The sequence below is a fragment of the Orycteropus afer genome, unplaced genomic scaffold (assembly GCF_000298275.1).
Source record: "Orycteropus afer afer isolate SDZICR_OR568_19922 unplaced genomic scaffold, OryAfe1.0 scaffold00017, whole genome shotgun sequence".
NCBI classification, from domain to species: domain Eukaryota; kingdom Metazoa; phylum Chordata; class Mammalia; order Tubulidentata; family Orycteropodidae; genus Orycteropus; species Orycteropus afer.
This window is the reverse complement of record NW_006921604.1, coordinates 13,132,123-13,154,432: the sequence shown is the minus strand read 5'-3', so window position 1 is coordinate 13,154,432 and position 22,310 is coordinate 13,132,123. Positions and strand designations below refer to the sequence as shown.

At 40.0% G+C, this 22,310-nt stretch overlaps 1 protein-coding gene across 1 annotated transcript in view; it reads left to right on the top strand.

The window, feature by feature from the left end:
• The window catches only part of CREG2 (cellular repressor of E1A stimulated genes 2), a 69,856-nt gene extending 49,134 nt beyond the window's left edge, over window positions 1–20,722 (top strand). Inside the window, exons 3-4 of the mRNA XM_007959483.2 lie at window positions 15,283–15,396; window positions 20,575–20,722. Coding sequence (XP_007957674.1) covers window positions 15,283–15,396; window positions 20,575–20,722 — 262 coding nt within the window. The remainder of the gene's footprint in view (window positions 1–15,282; window positions 15,397–20,574) is intronic.
• The last annotated feature ends 1,588 nt before the right edge of the window (window positions 20,723–22,310 follow it).

Here is a 22,310-nt window from a genome sequence, read left to right as displayed (position 1 = left end):
GTCGGGGCCGACTCTGTGGCATATAACAACAACAATAACAAGATGTGTATTAAAACCACAATGAGATACGTTTAAAAAAAAAAAAAAGGAAATGAAGTCTTGATACATGCTACAATATGGATGGAGCTTGAAGACATTTTGCTGAGTGAAATAAGTCAGTCACAATTGGGCAAATATTGCATGACCTCACCTATGCAAGAAGACAGGAACAGGCAAATGTAGAAAGACCAAATTCTATTAATGGTTACCAGGTACAGGAAGAAGTGAGGAGAGGGGATTTATTGCTTATGGAATACAGAGTTTTGGTTTATGGCAATGGAAATATCACATTGATTAAGGGTAGAGTTGCATAGCTGATTAATGTAATTGCTGTCAATAACTTATATACCTGTAAAAAGTTAAATTGTAAACATTGTGTAATAGATATATTTACAAAGTGAAAAAAAATTGCTGCTGAGGCTGATTCTGTTCAACCAAACATCTCATGGGGTTTGGTTCCTTGGTTTTCAAGGTTTAGGGTCATAATTTCATGGGACATCTCAGTTAATTGGCCCACAAACATGTTCAGTGCTTCTGTTCTACTTTCTAGTTCGTTGTATAGTACCTGGAGACTTAAAAGCATACAAGAAGCCATTCAAGTCGCAATTGGTCTCCATCTGCCAAGAGCAACAGAGGAAAAAGGAGTGTCAGGAATAGAGGAGATAATGGAATGTGTGGCTAAGTGCCTCCATGAACATCTGCCTCCTTTGCCATGACACCAGAAGAATTGGATGGTCCCCAGCTACCAATATTGAACATTTTCATCGAAGATTCTACAGAAGGTTATTTTGGGATATTCTATAGAAGAATCCTGATCAAAGGAGTGAAAAATGCAGAACAGGAATTAAAATTTTCATGGAATCTAGATTTTCTGGAGTCCCAAAAACTATTGTCCTAAAATAATCTTTAGACTTTAAACCAAAAATATCTGCTGAAGTCTTCTTAAAACCAACAATAGTTTAGCTTAACTAGTGAAGAATGTCTGACTTATGATTATGGTCTTCTAAAATCTATCTGTATGAGATCAAATTGACAACAGTAACTCAAAAGATTAGATCAGAATCTTAGGGGACAGTGAGTTTGTGTTAATAGGGAGGAACATTTGGAAAAGGAAGATGAGAATGGCTGCACAACTCAAAGAATGTAATCAATGTTACTGAATTGTACATGTAGAAACTTGAACTGGAGAATGATATTGCTGTGCATATTCTCAACAACAACAAAATAAATTAAATAAATAAATATAAGCTGTCTTCACTTTGCTATTGTGTATGTAGGAACCATATCCTTGATTTATCCTATTCCATGGTAACTTTACAGCCTATACTGAAAATGGTTTGTGGATTATTATTAATACCATCCAACATTAGGTGGGACTGTCTGGACCATGTGATTTATTCTTAGAATGGAGACATACAGAGTTCCAGAAACCTGAAGTTCTTCCAGTAAGTGAAGAACCTTTCAGTTGCAAGAAACAGAAAAATAAGCTCAGATGGACTTAATTAAAGAAATTTACTGGTTCAGAAAAGTGTGTTGTGGTTGGGTGCCACTGAGTTGGTTCCAGCTCATGGTGACCCTGTGTACAATAGAACAAAATACTTCCTGGACCTGCACCATCCTCACAGTCATTGCTATGTTTGAGCCCACTGTTGCAGCCACTGTGTTAATCCATTTCATTGAAGAGCTTCCTCTTTTTTGCTGACCATCTAATTTACCAAACATGAATGTCCACCTTTAGGGACTGATCCCTCCTCATAACATGTTCAAAGTAAGTAAGATGAAGTCTCATCATCCTCCTTTCCAAGGAGCCCAGTGGCTGTACTTCTAGATAACTCTGTTGTTGTTGTTGTTAGGTGCCATCAAGTTGGCTCCAACTCATAAATCTACAACAGAACAAAACTTTGCCCAGTCCTGTGCCACTGTGGTAGTTAAGATTGTGTGTCAACTTGGCTGAGCCTGGTTGAGTGGCTGGGAAGTTGGATGTAGTTATTCCCCATGGTGAGACTGGCAATCAATTCCATGGTGGACTCTACTGGAGCAGCTGAGTAGCTGCTTTAGAGATGTGGTCTGCTTCCAGTATGTAAGAAGCAGCTTTGAGGAAGGTCTCGAGGTTTTTGGCACACTTGTACCCTGCATGTAGCCATGTCTTCATTCAGCAACCTATCATACTCTGCTGATCTTGAGACTTTCAAGGGGCTTGAATTAATGGCCTGCTGTGTGGTTTGGTAATATGGGGACTCTGCCTTTTTGCTTGTCAGCCTTGGGTTTGTCAACCTCACCAGCCAGCAGCTGCCTGAGTGAAGAAAAGCTGCCAGCTTCAGTGGGCTGGGAGCAGGAGGCAGAGCTAAAACCCAAGGTTGAGGGCTTTCACCCAGCCCCTAGAGCCTGGCACTTTGAACTCATACTTCTAGCCTACAAAACTGTAAGAGAATAAACTCCTGTTTGTTCAAGCCATCCCATTTGTGGTATATTCCTGTCAGAGCAGCATTAGGTAACCAAACAATCACACTCACAATAGTTGAACCTATTTTTGCAACCACTGTGTCTATCTACCTAATTGAGGGCCTTCCCTTTTTTCACTGACCATCTACTTTACCAAGCATGGTGTCTTTCTCCAGGGATTGGTCCCTCCTGATAATATGACCAAAGCACAGGAGACAAAGTCTGGACATTTTCACTTCTAAGAAGCATTCTGGCTATACTTCATCCAAGACAGATTTGTTCATTCTTTTGGCAGTCCATGGTATATTCAACACTCTTCACCAACAACCCAATTCAAATGCTTCTATTCTTCTTTGGTCTCCCTTATTCATTGTCCAGTTTTCACATGCATATGGGATGATTGAAAAGACAATGGCTTAGTCAGGTGTGTGCTTTAGTCTTCAAAGTGATATCTTGACTTTTGAACACTTTAAAGAGGTCTTTTGCAACAGATTTGCCCAGTGCAATGCATCCTCTGATTTCTTGACAGATGCCTCCTTAGTTGTTGATTGTGGATCCAAGTAAGATTAAATCCTTGACAACTTCAGTCTTTTCTCCATTATCATAATGTTGCTTACTGTTCCAGTTGTAAGGACTTTTGTCTTCTTTATGTTGAGATGTAATCCATGCTGAAGACTGTAGTCTTTGATCTTCATAAGTAAATACTTCAAGTCATCTTCACTTTCAGCAAGCAAGGCTGTGCCATCTGTATGTTGCAGGTTGTCAAGGAGTCTTGCTTCAAGCCTAATGCCACATTGTTCTTCATATAGTCCATTTTCTTGGATTATTTGCTCAGCATACAGATTCAATAAGTATGGTGAAAGGATACAGCCCTGACCCACATCTTTCCTGATTTTAAACTATGCAATGTCCCTTTGTTCGTTTTGAATGACTCCTTCTTGGTCTAAGTATAAGTTCCTCATGAGCACAATTAAGTGTTCTGGAATTCCTATGTTTCACAATGTTATCCATAATTTGTTATGATCCACATAGTCAAAAGCCTTTGCATAGTCAAGAAAGCATCTGTTTGTTGAAACATCTCAATGGGTATTCTGCCAATTCCTGGAGTCTTGTTTTTCACCAGTGCCTTCAGTGCAGCTTGGACATCTTCCTTCAGTACCATTGTTTCTTCATCATATGCTACCTCCTGAAATGGGTGAATTTTGACCAATTCTTTTTCATATAGTGATTCTATGTATTGCATCTTCTTTTGATGCTTCCTGCATCATTCAATATTTTGCCCATGAAATCCTTCAATATTGCAACTCTAGGCTTGAATTTTTTCTTCAGTTCTTTCAGCTTTAGAAATGCTGACAGTGTTCTTCCCTTTTGATTTTCTAACTCCATGTCTTGAGGCATTTCATTATAATACTTTACTTTGTCTTTTCAAGCTGCCCTTTGAAATCTTCTGTTCAGCTCTTCTACTACATCATTTCTTCCATTCACCTTAGGTGAATAGAAAAGTCTAGAGGTAAGTTTTTCTTAGGGGCTCTAAAATGTCAGCCAAAATGAGATGTCTTTTCCCATCTTTCCTCTCTGCTTTCTGTTTCATCTTAAGGGTGGTGATATTTATGATCCAATATGCCTCCCAGAAACTTGCAGGTACACATGCTTCTCTGTTTATGTCCAGGAAAAGCAAACTTCTGTCCATAAAAAAACAAACCTACTGCCATCAAGTCAGTTCCAGCTCATAGCAACCGTCACATAGGACATAGTAGACCTGCCCCATAGGGTTTCCAAGGTTGTAAATCCTTATGGAAGCAAACTGCCTCATCTTTCTTCTTTTGAGTGGCTGGTGGGTTCGAACTGCTAACCTTTTGGTTGCAGTCAAATGCTTTAACTACTATGCCACCCGAGCTCCTTCGCCTCTTTCCAGGTAGACTCAAAAGAAGAGTTCCCAGAAGTTCCCAGCAATTATCACCTTGAGCTTTAGTAGCCAAATTTTGCTCTTGTGCCAATTCTTGAATCCATACTAAGGCCAGAGGGATGAGATATTCTGATTGGCTTAGACAATTGAGGCTCTCAGGATCTCCCTGAATTAGGGTTCTCTCAAGCTATGTGAGGGCAAAATGGATGTTTAAATAATATTTGAGGTACATTATCAAGAGGGAGAGAAATGTTTTCGATAGCCTCTGTTTACCAAAGTTGTTATTGTTGTTAACTGCATCAAGTCAACCACCAACAAAATGCTGTCCAGCCTTGTGCCATCCTGACAATTAGTTATAGGTCTAACCATTGTGATCCCTTGGGTTTCACTGGCTGATTTTTGGAAGCAGATCACCAAGCCTCTCTTCTAGTCCATCTTAGTCTGGAAGCTCTGCTGACACATGTGCAGTATCATAGCAACACACAACCTTCCACTGACAGATGGGTGGTGGCTACACATGAGGTGCATTGGCTTTGAATCTGACTCAAGTCTCCCATGTGGAAGGTGAGAATTCTACAACTGAACCACCAATGCCTTCTGGTTTTATTTTTGTTTTTGTTTTTTTACCAAAATATGCATTCATAAATTAAATAAATCCATCAGGGTCCCCAGGCACACAGTACCCTCTTTCCTAGTTGGTGTTGCATTTGTTGACCATTACCGAAGTAGCAGCTGCCAATAATTTCAGATGTGTTGCACCTACATTGCTAAGGATGGGGTTGCAATCCAATTTCCTTTAGCTAATGTATTATGACTGCTGCTGTAACAAATTAAAGTCAGTGGTTTAAAATAACACAAATACATTATCTTACAGTTCTGAATATCAGAAGTCCAAAACTAGTCTCACTGGGCTAAAATCAAGATATTGATAGGGCTGCATTCCCTTTAGAAGCTCTAGAGGAGAATCTGTTTTCTTTTTCCTAGCTTCTAAAAAGGAACTCTGGTAGCATAGTGGCTAAGACACTTAACTGCTAACCAGAAGACTGGCGGTTCAAACCCACCAGCCACTCCTCGGAAGGAAGGTTGGGCAATCTACTTCAGTAGTGATACTGCCTTGGAAACCCAAGGAGGGGCCGTTATGAGTCGGGACCGACTCGATGGCAAACAACAACAAAGCTTCTAAAAATGTCCTCATTACTTGATTCATGACCATCTTCTTCCATCTTCCAAACTAGAAATGGCCAGTTGAGTCTGTCACATCTCATCACTCTGACGTTCTCTTCCACTTTCAAGGACCCTGGTGATTGCCCTGGGAGGTACAAATGTTTTGTTTCAACTACGAATCAAAAGGCTGGTGGTTCAAACACACCCAGCAGCACCGTGGAAGAAAGGCCTGGTGATCTTCTTACAGGTTACAGCTAAGAAAATCCTATGAAGCTCAGTTCTATTCTTTAGCATAAGTTAGAAATGACTTGAAAGCAACAGTTTTGGATCTTTTGTGATTGCATTGGGCCTAACTGTATAAACTATGATAATCTCCTATCTTAAGGTCAACTGATTTGCAACCTTAATTCCCCTTTGCTATGTGAGGTAACAGTAACATGTTCTTAGGATTAGGAATGTGGACATCTCTAGAGACCATTATTCTGCCTAGCACAGACAGGAAGGAAGTTCATATCAAATTTAGCTGGCTTGCCCAGTGTAAATAGAAAGTTTTCTATTTCACTATTTAAATATGTAATCTCCTTTCAATTCAATGTAATCACCACCAGTGGAGAAGCAAAAATGCTCCCTATTTAAATGAAATGTGTTATTACTCTGTAATGACTTACTTATGACTGTTAATTTCATTGCTTTCATCACAGAGCAATTTTGTGAATAAATTAACTTTAATAGTGAACAAATAAATTGGGTACAACTGATGACAGTCTTGTCCAGACACTAATTCTAATATAGTCAGTACATGAAAATTTAGCTCCTGTTTACTGTTTTTACTTATTTTCTGCTATCCATTTTAGGTTCTTTACTAAGTTTAGTGTAAATCAAATTTTAAAGTTACTATGTATATTATATCCCATAACTCTTTCATCTTAATGCACAAAAACAATCACTGTTCAGCAGCTACATTTTTGTAGTGCCCAAAATACTGCAGATTATAACACTTTCAAATGATACACAATGTTCCCACATGAAGCAATTTAGCTGAATATGCGGGCATGTCCACTTTTACTCTCTCTTGTTATAACTCAACAGGGTGTGTAATAAAGAAAAACTTCCATGCAGGTGAAAACAAGTTCCTTATGTATAAGCAAAATGTATGCTTTGCTTGATGGAAGTACAGAAGTACCTTTCTCAAGATTGTGAATGTAATGAGTTGTAATGAATCATGTCTCCAGACAGCCGTTTTATGATATATACCATTTGTGACAGAAGAATAATTGATGCATTTGAACTGTGATGTTGGCAAAGAATATATACTGTGGACTATTAAAGAACAAATCAGTCTTAGAAGAAATACAACCAGAATGCTCCTTAGAAATGAGGATCTCAAGGCTTTAGCTTGCTTATTTGGAAGTGTTATCAAGAAAGATCAATCACTAGGAAAAAAATATAATGATAGGTAAAGCAGAAGACACAAAAGGGACACAAAAGACGTGTACAAAGAAAACTATAAAAGACTACTTGAAGAAACCATAAGATATCTACAAAAATGGAAGAACATACCATGCTTGTGGATAAGAAGACTGAACATTGTGAAAATGTCAATTCTACCCAAAGCAATCTATACATCCAATGCAATCTCAATCCAGATCCCATCAACATTCTTTAAGGATATGGAAAAACCAATCACTAACTTTATATGGAAAGGAAAGAAACCTCAGATAAGCAAAGCACTATTGAAGAAGAAAAACAAAGTAGGAGGTCTCACACTGCTGGATCTCAAAGCCTACTATATAGCCACAGTAGTCAAAATTGCTTGGTATTGGCATAATGACAGACACAAAGACCAGTGCAATAGAATTGAGAACCCAGAAATAGATCCATTGACCTATGGTCAGCTGATCTTTGACAAAGGGGCAAAATCCATTAAATGAGGAAGAGAATGTTTGTTTAATAAATGGTGCTGGCAAAACTGGATATCCATTTGCAGAAAAATGAAACAAGATCTGTACCTCACACCATACACAAAATCTAACTCCAGATGGATGAAAGACTTAAATGTGAAACTTACAACTATAAAGTTCCTCAAGGAAAAACTAGGGGCAAGTTTAGGGACCCTAATATATGGCATAAATAGACAATCAAGCATAACCCAAAATACACAAACAGCACAAGAAAAACTAGATGAATGGGACCTTCTAAAAACTAAATTTTTATGTGCTTCCAAAGACTTCACCAAAAGAGTCAAAAGAGAACCTACAGATTGGGAAAGAATATTCGGCAATGACATATCTGATAAAGGACTTATCTCTACAGTTTATAGAAAACTCCAACACCTCAATAACAAGAAGACAAATAATCCCATTGGGAAATAGTCAGAAGACATGAATAGACACTTCACCAAGGAGGATATTCAGGCAGCCAACAAACATATGAAGAAATGCTCATGATCACGAGCCATTGTTGTTGTTGTTGTTGTTTGCCATCAAATTGGATCCGACTCATAGCGACCCCTCCTTTATTACAGAAGTTGATTGCCCAATCTTCCTTCTGAGGAGTGGCTGGTGGGTTTGAACCGCCAACCTTCTGGTTAGCAGTCAAATGCCTTAGGCACTATGCTACCAGAGCAGCCATTCCATTAGTAGGTATATATCCTAAAGAAGTGAGAGCCATGACAAGAACAGACATATGCACACCCATGTTCATCACAGCACTATTTACAATAGCAAAAAGTTGGAAACAATCTAGGTGTCCATCAACTGAGGAATGGATAACCAAACTGTGGTACATACAAACAATGGAATACTATGCAACCATAAAGAATAAACTAGAGTCTGCAAAACACTGTATAATGTGGATGAACTTGGAGGACATTATGCTGAGTAAAATAAGTCTATCACAGAAGGACAAATATTGTATTAGTCCGTTATTGTAAAAGTCAAGGAAGTGTTTATATATGGAAAGAAATTTTCTTTGTTGGTTACGAGGGGTGGGAGGATAGGGTAGGGAACACTGTTAGATAAGTAGAAATAAGTATTGATTTGGGTGAAGAGAAGGGCAATGTACCAAATGTGAGTGATCAACATGGTGGCATTGAGGAAGAAGAAGACATAGAATGGTACATGGGAGGTGCAAACAACAAAGATGAACCCTTTTGCACATACAGTATTGTGTTGTCAGTGAAGGCAAACATGGGTATATGGGTGGATAGATGGCTGAACTACTAGGTATGTCTATGCAGCAAGGAATGTACTCAAGACCACGTATAGGGTTGTCAGACAATGATTCTACAAGTGTATTTGAATGTTCTACAAGAATTTCCAGGTGTATAGTAGAGCTGACAAGGGACAAGGTTATAGTCACTTCTTAGTCACAGCCAGCTACCCAGAGGGACCAAGTAGTTGAACCTGTGGGCTCGGGACCATAGTCACTGGGGACATCAAGCTCAATTGACATAACATACTACACAAAACATTTTTCCATCTCCTACTTTGGCGAGTAGCGACTAGGATCTTAAAAGCTTGCAAGCAGCCATCTAGATGCAACGATGGGTCTCTCCTCATCCAGAGCAAAGAAGAATGAAGAAAACCAAAGATTCATGGAAACAATTAGTCCTCGTGACTGGTACACCATGCAATCCTCAGCCTATACAACTGTGAGACCAGAAGAACTAGATGGTGCCCGGCAACCACTGTCAACCACTCAGAGGGGGATCTATGTAGGAGAATCTGGATAGAGAGGAAGAACAATTTTGAACAAAACTCAAAATAATTTGGAAAAAAAAAGGGGGGGGACCAGGTTTGCTGGTCTGATAGAGCCTGGTGGAACTACTGAGAATATGGCCCCTAGCTGCCCTTCAGGTCTGGAATTGAATCCATACCTGTGGCTTCCTGCAAAACAAAAGACAGGCATAGGAGTTGAACATGTACCTTAGGTAGATACACTCCTTGGAGAGAACAATCATGGGAGAAAGAAGGGCTGTTTATGCACAGGGAGATAGCTCAGTGGGCAGGAGTGCATGGAGGGATCGACACAGGGAAGAGGTAACTATCAGGAGGAAGTGGGAGGGGGGCTGTTGAATTGGGGTAAATTGCAGTCAATGTCATGAGACAACGTGTGTGTGAACTGCTGTATGGAAAGTAAATTTGCTCTGTGAACTTTCACCCAAATCACAATTAAAAAAAAAATTCATTGTATTTAGTTTCTATGCTAAGTAACAAATTATCAAACATTTAGCAGCTTGAAACCCAAACTCAAACCCACTGCCATAGAGTCAATTCCAACTCATAGCAACCCTATAGGACAGAGTAGAACTGTCCCCAGTCTGTAAATCTATCTGGAAGCAAACAGTCTCATCTTTCTCCTTTGGAGTAGCCAACGGGTTCAAACTGCCAACTTTCTGGTTAGCAGCCAATAGCTTTAACCACAGCACCACCACAGTTGCTTAGCAGTTTGAAACAATATATATTATTTACTTTACAGTTTCTGGGGCTAGGAATCTGCACATAGTTAAGTTGGGTGCTCTGGTCAGAGTTTCACAAGGGTACAGCCAAGGTGTTGACTGGGCTTTCTTCCTTTTTGGAGGTTAGGGTACCTCTTCACATGATTGTTGCCAAAATTCAATTCCTCATTGGTGGCCTAGTGGATAAGGCACTTGGCTGCTAACCAGAATGTCAGCAGTTCAAACCCACCAGCCGCTCCATGGAAGAAAGATGGGGCAATCTACTTCCATAAAGATTTACAGGCTCAGAAACCTCGTGGGGGTTGCTATGAGTCGGAATCGACACGATGGCATGGAGTTTGGTTGTTTTTTTTTTTTTTTTCTTTTGGTAGTTATCAGACTAAATCCCTCAGCTCTTAGAGGTCACCCAGAGTTACCTGCCATGTCCGTAGGCAGCTCTCATCTTAGCAGCTTACTTCTTCATGGTCAGCAAAAGAGTCTCTCCATTCTACTAAGAAAGAGTCTTATATAATGTATTGTAAGCAAGAGAAAGATATTGCATTGTCTTTGCTACGTTCTGTTGGCAAGAAGCAAGTCACAGGTCCTGCTTCTTACACTAGGGAGAGGGTGTAAAACTAAAGGGCAGAGCTCATGGAAACCATCTTGGAGTTCTACTTATGGCACTCACTGATAGGATAATAAATCACAATGGAAATTAGAAATTATATAGCACTCAGCCAAAATGATAGCAATGCTAGCAAGATATAGCAAAAGTGATCATTAGAGGGAAGTTTATAGCCCTAATGCTTGTATTAGAAAAGAATAATGATTGGAAATTAATGCAATAAGCATGTAATAAAATAATTTGAAAAAGAAGAGCAGGGGAAAGAAACAAAGAAGGTAGAGTATATAAGAAAGCTAAATGCAGAAATGTATAGCTTTTGATAAAAGATAAAATGGAGAGGAGCAGCTCAACCCACAACTGGTTGTTTGAAAACTTCTGGCAAAATTGAAGAAGTAGAGAGAAGGAATAAATAAATGATATGAGGAATGAAAAGAAAAACATTCACAATGAGCATAGATTTAGAGAAAGAATAGTGTGAACAACTTTATACAAATAAATTTAAAAGCTTACATTGAATGGACTAAACAAAACAACTTACCCAGGAACAGAAATCGTGAATTCAGGTGCACCATTAAAAATAATCAAATAGAAGATAGTGGCTTAGTCAGATGCACCATGACACCCATTTACAGCAAAGACAGAAAAAAAACCACACAAGATACAGATGCAGATGATAATCCTGGAAGCCTAAACATAAAAAGGAAGGGTAAGAATTGAATCAAACACCAACTGGAAGGAGAAATTGAGCAAATGAGGAGAGACACAGACTACATTAACCTGAGACCAGAAGAACCAGGTGGTACCCAGCTACCACCACCAACCACTCTGACTGGGATCACAATAGAAGATATCAGGTAGAACTGGAGAAAAGGGTAGAACAAAATTCAAATTCATTTTAAAAAAAAGATTAGACTTACCAGTCTGATGGAACCCCCAAGACTATTGCCCTTAGACACCCTTCCTTCTAACCTAGAACTGAAGCCACTCCCAGAGATTGCCTTTCAGCCACACAAAAGACTGGACTGAAAAGTCAATCAACTATACGAGTCCAAAAGGGCACCATTTGCCCATGGTTGTGGGGGACATCGAGCTCAATTGGCATAACATACTACACAAAAATATTGCTCTACATCCTACTTTGGTGAGTAGTGACTGGGGTCTTAAAAGCTTGCAAGCAGCCATCTATGATGCAACAATCAGTCTCCCCTCATCCAGAGCAAAGAAGAATGAAGAAAACACATGGAAAGAGTTAGTTCATGGGACTCATGGACCATGCAATCCTCAGCCTCTGAGGCCAGAAGAACTAGATGGTGTCTGGCTATACTGCCAACCACTCAGAGAGGGATCAAAATAGGAGATCGTCAATAGAAAGGGAGAAAAATGTAAAACAAAATTCAAAATCATAAGAAAATACTAGGCTTACTGGTCTAATAGAGACTGGTAAAATCCTTGAGACTATAGCCCCTAGTCACCTTTGGGCCTAGAATTGAACTCATTCCTGCGGCCTCCATCCAGACAGTGGACAGGCCTATAAGATGAACATTTACCCCAGATAGATACACTCCTTAGAGCAATCAACCATGGAAAATCAGAAGGGCAGCATTTGCACAGGGGGATAGCTCAGAGGGCAGGGATGCATAGGAAAGAAGGATACAGGGAAAAGGTATCAGGAAAAGGATACAGGAGAAGGCACAAGGAGGAAGTGAGAAGAGAGATGTTATGTTATAGGGATTGCAATCAATGTCATGAAATAAAATGTGTATTAACTGTGGAATGGAAAATGAATTTGCTTTGTAAACATTCACCTAAATCACAATTTTAAAAAAAAAAAAAAAAAAGAGAGAGAGAGAGAGGAAAAAGAAAAGGGGGCACCATTCACCCAAAAGCAAAGTCAGGAAAACTGGACCAAACCAAATCAGGGAACCCAAGGTTTACGTAAATGGGGAGAGTGTTGACTCATTGCAAAGAGTGACACAGAACAATCTAAATTGCTGAATGGGATATTAATTTGCTCATAAACTTTCACCTAAACTGCAATAAAATGTATTTTTAAATAAATAAAAATATTTAAATCAAAGTTTAAAATGTACTTGCAAAATCACTAGTGGCTCAGATGAGCCTATACATTCACTTTACCAGACATTCAAGGAACAGATATTCCAAAGGTTCATGGTTTTAGAGGATAGAAAAAGACTCCCTAACCATTTTACAGAGCCAGTATAACTTGACACCAACTAGTAAAATTGCTATGAGAAATGGAAATTTCATATCAAAATAATTCATGAACACATATACAAAAGTACCTAAGTAAGACATTTGAAAATTAAACTCCATGATTATTAGTAACACAGTTGGATTTATTCCAAAAATGAATAAGGAAAGCTATTACTATTTTTTTAAAAATCCCACTACCAGGGGTCAATTCCAACTCATAGCAACCCTATAGGACAGAGTAGAACTGCTCCATAGGTTTCCAGGGCTGCAAATCTTTACGGAAACAGACTGCCTCATCTTTCTCCTGCAGAGCGGCTGTGAGTCGAACCGTCAACCTTTTGGTTAAGAGCTCATTGCTTTAACCACAGTGCCACCAAAGTGCCTCCTATGAACAGGATGTTGTTGTTGTTATGTGCCGTCGAGTCGGACCCAACCCATAGCAACCCCTACTTGGGTTTCCGAGGCGGTATCACTACAGAAGTAGATTGCCCAACCTTCCTTCTGAGGAGTGGCTGGTGGGTTTTATAAAATAATATAACTTCTAGAAAATTAAATAAATTGCATTACAGAAAATTGAAAATGTATTAATATAGGTCATTATAGTAACACATCAAACATACAGAAAATATATTTCATAAAATTCAAACATTTATGACTTTTTAGAAACTCCTAGCAACCTAGGGGAAAGATTATCTATCAAAACCTACAACATAGGTTATATATAATGGAACAAGACAAGGGTGTCCATATTACTAGATGTTCTAGCTAACACAGTAAAACAAGAAATAGAAATATATATGAAGACTGGGAAATAATAGTAAATATTCATAAATGATATAACTGTCTACATAGGTAATTCAAGAAAATGGACACTGAAAACATTAGTATTAAGAAGAGAGCTTAACAAGGTTTTTGAATTAATCAACGATAACTGAAAATAATTGCGTTTCTACTTATCAGGAAAAAATAATTTTTTAAATGTACAATTTTTAAAAAAAGATCTAATTTAAGACAGCAACAAAACCTGTAATGTGCCTAGGACTAAATCTAAGAAAAATGTATAATATCCTGTATAAAAATTATAAAACTTTATTGAAATACCTCGTTGCTGTTATTGTTAGTTGCCATTGAGTTGATTCTGACTCATGGCAGCGCCATGTGTGTCAGTCGGCCTTTGCTCCGTAGGGTTTTCAAGGCTGTGCTCTTTCAGTAGTAGATTGCCAAACCTTTCTTCCAAGGCACCTCTTGGTGGCTTTGAACTGCCAAACCACTGCCTCATAGGGTTTCCTAGGCTGAAATGTTTATGGAAACAAGTTGCTAGGTCTTTTCTCCTGCGGAGATGCTGGTAGATTCAAACCTTTTGTTTAGCAGCAGAGCACTTAATAATTTGCACCACATAGTGCCTAAGACACTTGACTGCTAACCGGAAGACTAGCAGTTCAAACCCACTGGCCACTTCTCGGAAGGAAGGTTGGGCAATCTCCTTCCGTAGCAATGTTGTTGTTGTTGTTATGTGCCGTCGAGTCGGCCCCGACTCATAGCAACCCCTCCTTGGGTTTCCGAGGCAGTATCACTACGGAAGTAGGATTGCCCAACCTTCCTTCCGAGGAGTGGCTGGTGGGTTTGAACCGCCAGCCGTCTGGTTAGCAGGCAAGTGTCTTAGCCACTATGCTACCAGAGCTCCCATAGCAATACTGCCTCAGAAACCCAAGGAGGGGTCGCTATGAGTCGGGTCTGACTCAACGGCACATAACAACAACAACAGGGACTCCTGATTAGAGTCATGCAAACGTTAAGTCTGGCACATGTATTCTTTATCAGACTACTTCAAAACTTATCTAACTTTCCTAACCAAAAAAACAAACAAAAAAAAAAAGTCACTGCCATCCAGTCAATTCCAATATATAGCAACCCCCATTGGGTTTCCTGGGAGCTCTGGTGGCATAGTACCTAAGGCATTTGACTGCTAACCAGAAGGCTGGTGGTTCAAACCTACCAGCCACTCCTCGGAAGAAGGGTTGGGTAATCTACGTCCATAGAGATACACCTCGGAAACCGAAGGAGGGGTCACTATAAGTCAGATCCAACTCAATGGCAATGTATTCGGTTTTGTTTTTTTATTGGGGTTTCAAGGCTGTAAATATTTGCTGAAGTAGGTTGCCTCATCTTCCTCCCGTGAAGCAGCCTGTCAGTTTGAACCACTGACCTTCTGGTTAGCAGTCAAATGCCTTACCCGCTGTGCCACCAGAGCTCCTTACAACTCTGATTTACACAAAATACAGTTATTATACTGTCTATGCTGAAGTGTATCAAAGCTAATTACACACTATATAGAATCTGAATGATATAACCAGTAGTGTGACCGCTGTCTTTAATTTTTTACAGAAAACCTTAGTATTTCAGGCTGATGTGAAATCATTGTCCTAATGTATGAAAAATGTTCTTTGTGTACAGAAAAAACATCGTTGACCCAGAAGATCCCAGGTGTGCCCGGTTAACGCTCACTGGCCAGATGATTGCAGTGTCTCCAGAAGAAGTAGAATTTGCCAAGCAAGCTATGTTTTCAAGGTTTGTACATGCTTTAAAGCTGATTTGCCCAGAAATATGCAGTAATTAAAAGCCAAGATCTGGGCTGTGACTTTTGATGTCATTGATACCAGTTACAGTAATTGGTCTGAGCTGTACTTCTTCCTTCACTGGCCAAGTACTGCCCACCATAGGCTGGCTGTAGCTGTTTCTAAAATGGCCAGGCCAATGGCCTTGAAATGGGCTGACACTGTCTTTGGAGAGCACCCCACATTAAGGTGTTCCAGATATGTAAGTGTTCCCTACATGCTGCCAACCCTTGTAAGTGCCCTACCTTGAAATGAAAATAACTGAGCCTTTGCAGTCAAGTAAACAGCACACATTTCAAATTCCTGCTACAAGCAAAGAACAGTACCAGAAGTTGTTGTTGTTACGTGCCGTTGAGTCAAACCTGACTCACGGCAACCCCTCCTTGGGTTTCCGAGGCAGTATCACTACAGAAGTAGGATTGCCCAACCTTCCTTCCGAGGAGTGGCTGGTGGGTTTGAACCACCAGCCGTCTGGTTAGCAGGCAAGTGTCTTAGCCACTATGCTACCAGAGCTCCCACCAGGTTATATTGTTTTTAGTAGCCATCCAGTCAGCCCTTGACTCACAGTAACTTCATGTGTGACACAGTAGAACTACTCCATAGGGTTTTCTTGGCTACAATCTATCCAAAGCAGATCACACCATGCCTTTTCTTCCATAGAACTGCTAGGTGGGTTCGAACCGCCAACATTTTGGTTAGCAGCTAGGCTCACCAGAAATAATAGAGCAATGTTTCTCAATGTGGTCCACTGGCTCCCTAAATCAGAATCACTTAGGGTGCTTGTACAGGTACCTCCCACTTTTCAAAAGTTTGTTTTATGCCACTTTGCTTATATGAAAGACCTACATTAGTACCTGTTTTCACTAATGAAAAGAAATCCAAAGAGAATTTTCACTTTTAGGAAAAAAAGTGAGAAGTGAAACTAGCATTCAGTGTTTGTTTTTCAGGGAGCCATTCAAGGGACAGCATACACCCTGAGCAGCAAGAGTGGTGTGTCCCAAACTCCTTCCCTGGGAACTAATTACACTGTGCATATATTATTTCACTATATATATATATATATATATATATATTTGTTGTTGTTGTTATGTGCCATCAAGTCAGCCCTGACTCATGGCGACCCCTCTTTGGGTTGCCGAGGCAGTTATCACTACGGAAGTAGATTGCTCAACCTTCCTTCCGAGAAGTGGCTGGTGGGTTTGAACTGCCAGCCTTCTGGTTAGCAGTCAAGTGCCTTAGGCACTACGCTACAAGAGCTCCTTATAAGTATATGTGTGTGTGTGTTTAACTTAGTATCATCAAGTTGATCTGACTCATAGCCCCATTGGGTTTCCAAGGCTGTAAATCTTTACAAAAGGAGACCACCTCATCTTTCTTCTGTGGAGTACCTGGTAGGTTTGAACCACCACCCTTTTGGTTAGCAGACAAATGCCTGAACCATTACACCACCAGATAGGCTGTGCATTTCTCATGTATCATTCCTGCATTTACTATCTGTTAGGGTTATTTTAGGTTTTGGCATGATTTGATAGGTTATTTTTTGGGTCTGGGAACACTCTTTTTCCCATACAAATTAATGATAATTGCTTCTTTACTTTCCCACATTTCAGCTTACAAAAGGTTTCATAGGAACACTCTACTTTCAGAAAATGGCAAAACCTGTGTAAATGTGGCTTTCTGCCCCCTACCCCCAGCCCACTGACTTACTGAATCAGATTATCTGGAGATGAGGTTCAATCTATATTTTAAAAAAGCATGCCCCAGGAAGTTGCTGTGCATTATAGAGTTTGAGAACCACTGCTGTAGAGTGACAGGGAGTCCCAGCATGGGGAAGTCCGAATCTGGTGAGTAGAGCCAGGGCAGGGGATAAAGGCAACAATGTGGGGGGCAGCCCAGCATGCATGTCAGAGCTCGTGCAAGGTAAGATGGCGTCTACATGGAGGAATGGCCTGTCAAGGGGTCTTGGAGTCTTAGCAGTATGAAAAGGAAGCTGTAATGGAAAGTCAGAACTGGACAAAGCTGGACAAGGAGTGGGGCATGTCCACACAGGAGTGCAGGCAATGAAAACAAACAGATTGGCAGTTGTCTAAATTAGTGGAAGAGTAGCACAGAGGCAGATGCTAAATTGAATGAGGCATCTACAACCCACACAGATGGGAACAATCAGGTAAGTAAATGTAATGAGGATAATGGAAGCCAGGTTTCTCACTGCCATGGAAAAGAGTTCCAAATATATAAAGGGAGAAAACTAGAATCCAACTCTGTGGTATTGGATGTATCAATGTGCACTCGTGGTTTTCAATATAGAGACAGAAATGTAAACATGAATATATGTGTGTTTTATTTTCAGCGACTCATTCTTTAGTTCACCTCTCTCCTCTTGCGCTTTATGATGAAGAAGCCAGGTGGCTCATTTCCAAGTGGCCTGGAAATCTTAGACCACTGAGTTCATTAGGTACATTTCTAGTTTCCCACATTACAGCAGGAACCATGTTGTCAAATTCCCCACTGCTATATAACATGGGCCCCCTTTCATTCAGCTTTCAATAACATTACTTTCTTTTAAGCTCCCACAGTCAGCCTCCTTGAGGTCCTTTACCCACTGCCATCAAGTCGATTCCGATTCATAGCGACCCCCACTGGGTTTCTAAGATAGCAAATCTTTAAGGAAGTAGGTTGCCCTCTCTTCTAACTGCAGAGTGGCTGGTGGGTTTTCTCTGCCACCCTTTCTGGTTAGCAGTCAAATGCCTTAGGCACTGAACCACTAGAGCTCCTTTGAGGTCCTTTAGGCTTCTACTAACATGCCACGTGACTTAGGTTTTATTACTACAGACTCTGCTCCCTGGTACCAAAATCTGTGCCAGTTATGATTATTACAAAGCTAAGAGGCTTAAAATAACAATAGTTGTTATCTCGCCTGTAGGAGTATGACCTGATAGGGCATCAGGTCAGCATCTTTCTTTCAAATAGTACAGGAAAAAAAAGTTCTTCCTACTATACTTTCAACTTCTTTTTAAGTTTATGATTGTTTCAACATAATTTTTTTTAAAAGAAAAGAACACTAACCTATTATATTATTTCATTGTTGCAAATGTTTTTCCCAGTTTGCAACTAGTCTTTGAACTTTATGTTTTTTGATATAATGAAAATTCTTATTTTCATCAAGTTAGGAAAAAAAAGTGAGCCACAGCTCCTGCCCTTCAGGATATCACAGTGTGTTTAGGAAGAGAAGGAAACTCAGTAAGTAAGAGAAGGCAGAATGGGATGGTGTTCCTTGTGCACTCTGGCTCAACTGTGGCTCAACAGTCCAACCACGATGCAGGAATGGAAGTTTTTCTCTGAACAGATTTGTTTCACAGGCTCGTAGTTGTTTTTTCTTTCTTAACATTTCATACAGAAATCATCCATAAAACTGTTCTTTATGTTTAACAATAACAATTAAGAGAAACAAGTTATCAAGTCTGATTCACAGCAATCCCATGTGTGTCAGTCAGAGTAGAACTGTAATCGATGGGGTTTTCAATGGCTAATTTTCAATAGATCACCAGGCCTTTCTTCTGAGGTGCCTCTGGGTGGACTCAAAAGCTGTTAACTTTTTTGTTAACAGCTGAGTGCATTAACCTTACCACCCAGGGACTCCATAGATAACAATAACTGACATTTACTGAGCACTTACTCCATGCAGGGGCTAAACTAACAAACTAAGGTAGTTTGTTAGTTTAGCCCCTGAGTGGAGTAAATGCTCAGTAAATGCTAGCATGTGCTTATTCGTTTGTTCCCCATACAGTCCTATGACTGAACACCAGCAGTATCATTCTACATGACAGACAAGAAGACTGAGGCTTGAGAGAGCAAATAGGATACCCAAGGTGTCACAGCTTGTCCGCAGTGGAACTGGGGTTTAGCCAAGAAGTCTGGCTCAAGTCTTGAGCTTTTAGCCACTAGGTGTAGGGATTATAGTTTCCTAAGGCTCTCTCGGGAACTCTAGTAGTGTAGTGCCTAAGGCACTTGACTGCTAATCAGAAGGCTGGCGGTTCAAACCCACCAGCCACTCCTGGGAAGGAAGATGGGGCAATCTACTTCCGTAGTGATACTGCCTTGCAAACCCAAGGAGAGGTTGCTATGAGTCGGGTCTGACTTGACAGCACATAATAACAACAACAACAACAACAACAAGGCTCTCTCAGGCTTCAATACCAGTCTTCTTGGCTTCTGCTCTGGCTTGTTTGAGCATCTCTCAGCTCAGATGAGACCTGGAGTCAGAAGGGTTGGCTGAGGAAATGTAGATTCTTAACTGTGCTCACAAAAGGCATACCTCTTTGGTAAGAACAGCTTCAGTGGAGTGAACTTCAGGGAGGTGTGTGTGGTGGGGTGCGTATCACACCAGCTGACACTGTCAGAGGGGGTGACCCCAAAATGACTGTCCATAAAGTTTTTGTGCAGTGTTTCAGTAGAAATTTGTTTTCTATAAAAATATTCATGAAGCTACTTATAACAACAAAAACATTTTTCATAAGCCCAGCTTATATGTATCAATATACTTACAAAGCTAAAACTCTATGCTAATTTACTTTCTGAACTTTCTAATGTGCTCTGGTCAGTTGTCATTATTATATTTCCAATGATGTTTCGAACCACGTGATTTTATCTGCCACACTACAAGCACATACAGTTGTTCTTGTTCCTGTCGGTGTTTCTGAAGTTGGGAATTTTGTCAAGTTTTCTGGCATTTTAGCTACAAAATTGTGGTAATTAGTATTTGTGAACCTATATCAATAACTGCTTTGTGAATGAAATAGTAATTAAAGGAAAAGAAAGAAAAAAAATTTTAAAAAAGGCTTGCACCTAATTAATAATGTTGCAACTAATAATGTGTGACTCAATGTAGAAATATTTTATTAAAAAATTTTGTTATATTCATATAATCTAAGAAATACTCTATTTAAGCAACTTAACATATTCAACATTATTCTATGATTGCAGTTGATAATAAACATTCTTAAGGATTCATTATGATCTGGTATAGGAGGTGTCCATGGGGTGGTGACACCATGAGTTACTGCACTGGGTGACACCAACCCTAGGGACACCACTGAACAGCTTCCATGCAGTCTCTCCTTTGTTCCTACAGGCACCCAGTTATGAGGAAGTGGCCTCGTCAATATGAATGGTTCTTTATGAAGATGAAGATAGAACATATCTGGCTTCAGAAATGGTACGGAGGAGTATCTGAGATTTCAAGGGAAGAATATTTCAAAGCAGTGCCAAGAAAGGCCTGAAGGAGTAAGAAAAAAGTCCCCAGTGTTTGCTTGAACATGAAAACCTTTATGTGACATTGCCAGACAGCTATTGCCTGCTGTCTCTTTGTTGAAGCATTCATAGCAGCCCTGTCATCCTTCCTGCAGAATGAAAGAGGATGAACAGGGAAGCCTATGCTAGACTTGAAAGTAAGGTGGTCATTTGCAAATCCTCAATTCACACAGGTTCTTCACCTATACAGGCTTTGTTTAAGTTGTATTCAATCCAGACTCACCTATTTGAGGATCACCATTGGTTGTCAAAATGACGTGTTGAAACAGTTGCTGTTCCATTCTTTAGGAAAACAAATTATGTCTGTAAGTACAATGCAATTACTTTATATCATGAGAGTATTGTTGCTTTTTGTGCTAAAAGCAGTGTCTGGGTTTAAGCTCGTTGCAACCACAGAAGAACTAAATATGCATCATACAGCCACAATATTGTGTTTCAGGAGAGGGTGGAGGACTGTTTGTCTATGGATTACTCATTGTGCTACTGGATTGCAAATGCATTACTAAGGCACATTTGTGAGAATGTATACATCACTTATGAAGCTTTTTTCCCCACTGTAAATTGATGAGCAGCATGAGAACATACAGAGATTAGTGCACAGCCTTGCTCCTCATAAGCAAGCCATGGTAGCACATTAAGAGGATGAGGTGACTTTGGCATCAGCCTCCCCATAAAATCTGCAGCTCACGCTTTAGACAGGGGCTGCTCCTCTGGGGCACCCAGAATAAGAAGCACCTCATTCTGTGGTATGTGGAGGACACTTCTGGGAGAGGGGAGACGGGAGACGGGAGCAAGTGTGTAAGAGAAGGAAGGAAAAAAGTCAGGCGTATCTGACGGCCCACTCCATGTCCAGGCCCTTTGCACAAGTCATCTCATTTCAGCCTTACAACCAATGAGACGAGTGTCATCATTGCCACTTATAGACAAGGACACTGAGGCTTAGAGAAGTTAAGTCAAATGCCCAAGTACAGACTCCAGAACTCACTGCATGTAACAGAGAGCCAAAAAAAAAAAAAAAAAAAAGAGAGAGAGAGAGAGTAATACCTAAAAGCTTTCCAGTTTTCAGACTGAGACAAAAGAGTTATATAAATGCACAGGTAGTCACTGAACTGGCAAGTCAGTAAAGCGATTGTAAAACTGAATAATTTACCTGCCTGGAGATGATTTGCCACTGCCATTGACCAAAAAAAAAAAAAAAAAGATGTCTCAAGGGGTACCCCACTGAGGAAATGAAGAATAGGATCTCACTGGGAAAAAAAAAAAAAAAAAAAAAAGATGTCTCAAGTTTGTGTCTTACTACAGATTTCATATTTTCTACAAATTATATACAAAGACTTCTGTTTTTGAAAGAAATTAGACTGTAGTTGTACACACAGCTAAGGCCTATCTGAGCCTATGTGTACATATCTAAGACTTCTTGTAACCGAAGTTTGCAAAGAATTTTTTTTTGTTGTTGTTGTTATGGACCTGCCTCATAGCGACCCCTCCTTGGGTTTCCGAGGCAGTATCACTACGGAAGTAGATTGCCCCATCTTCCTTCTGAGAAGAATCTAGCAG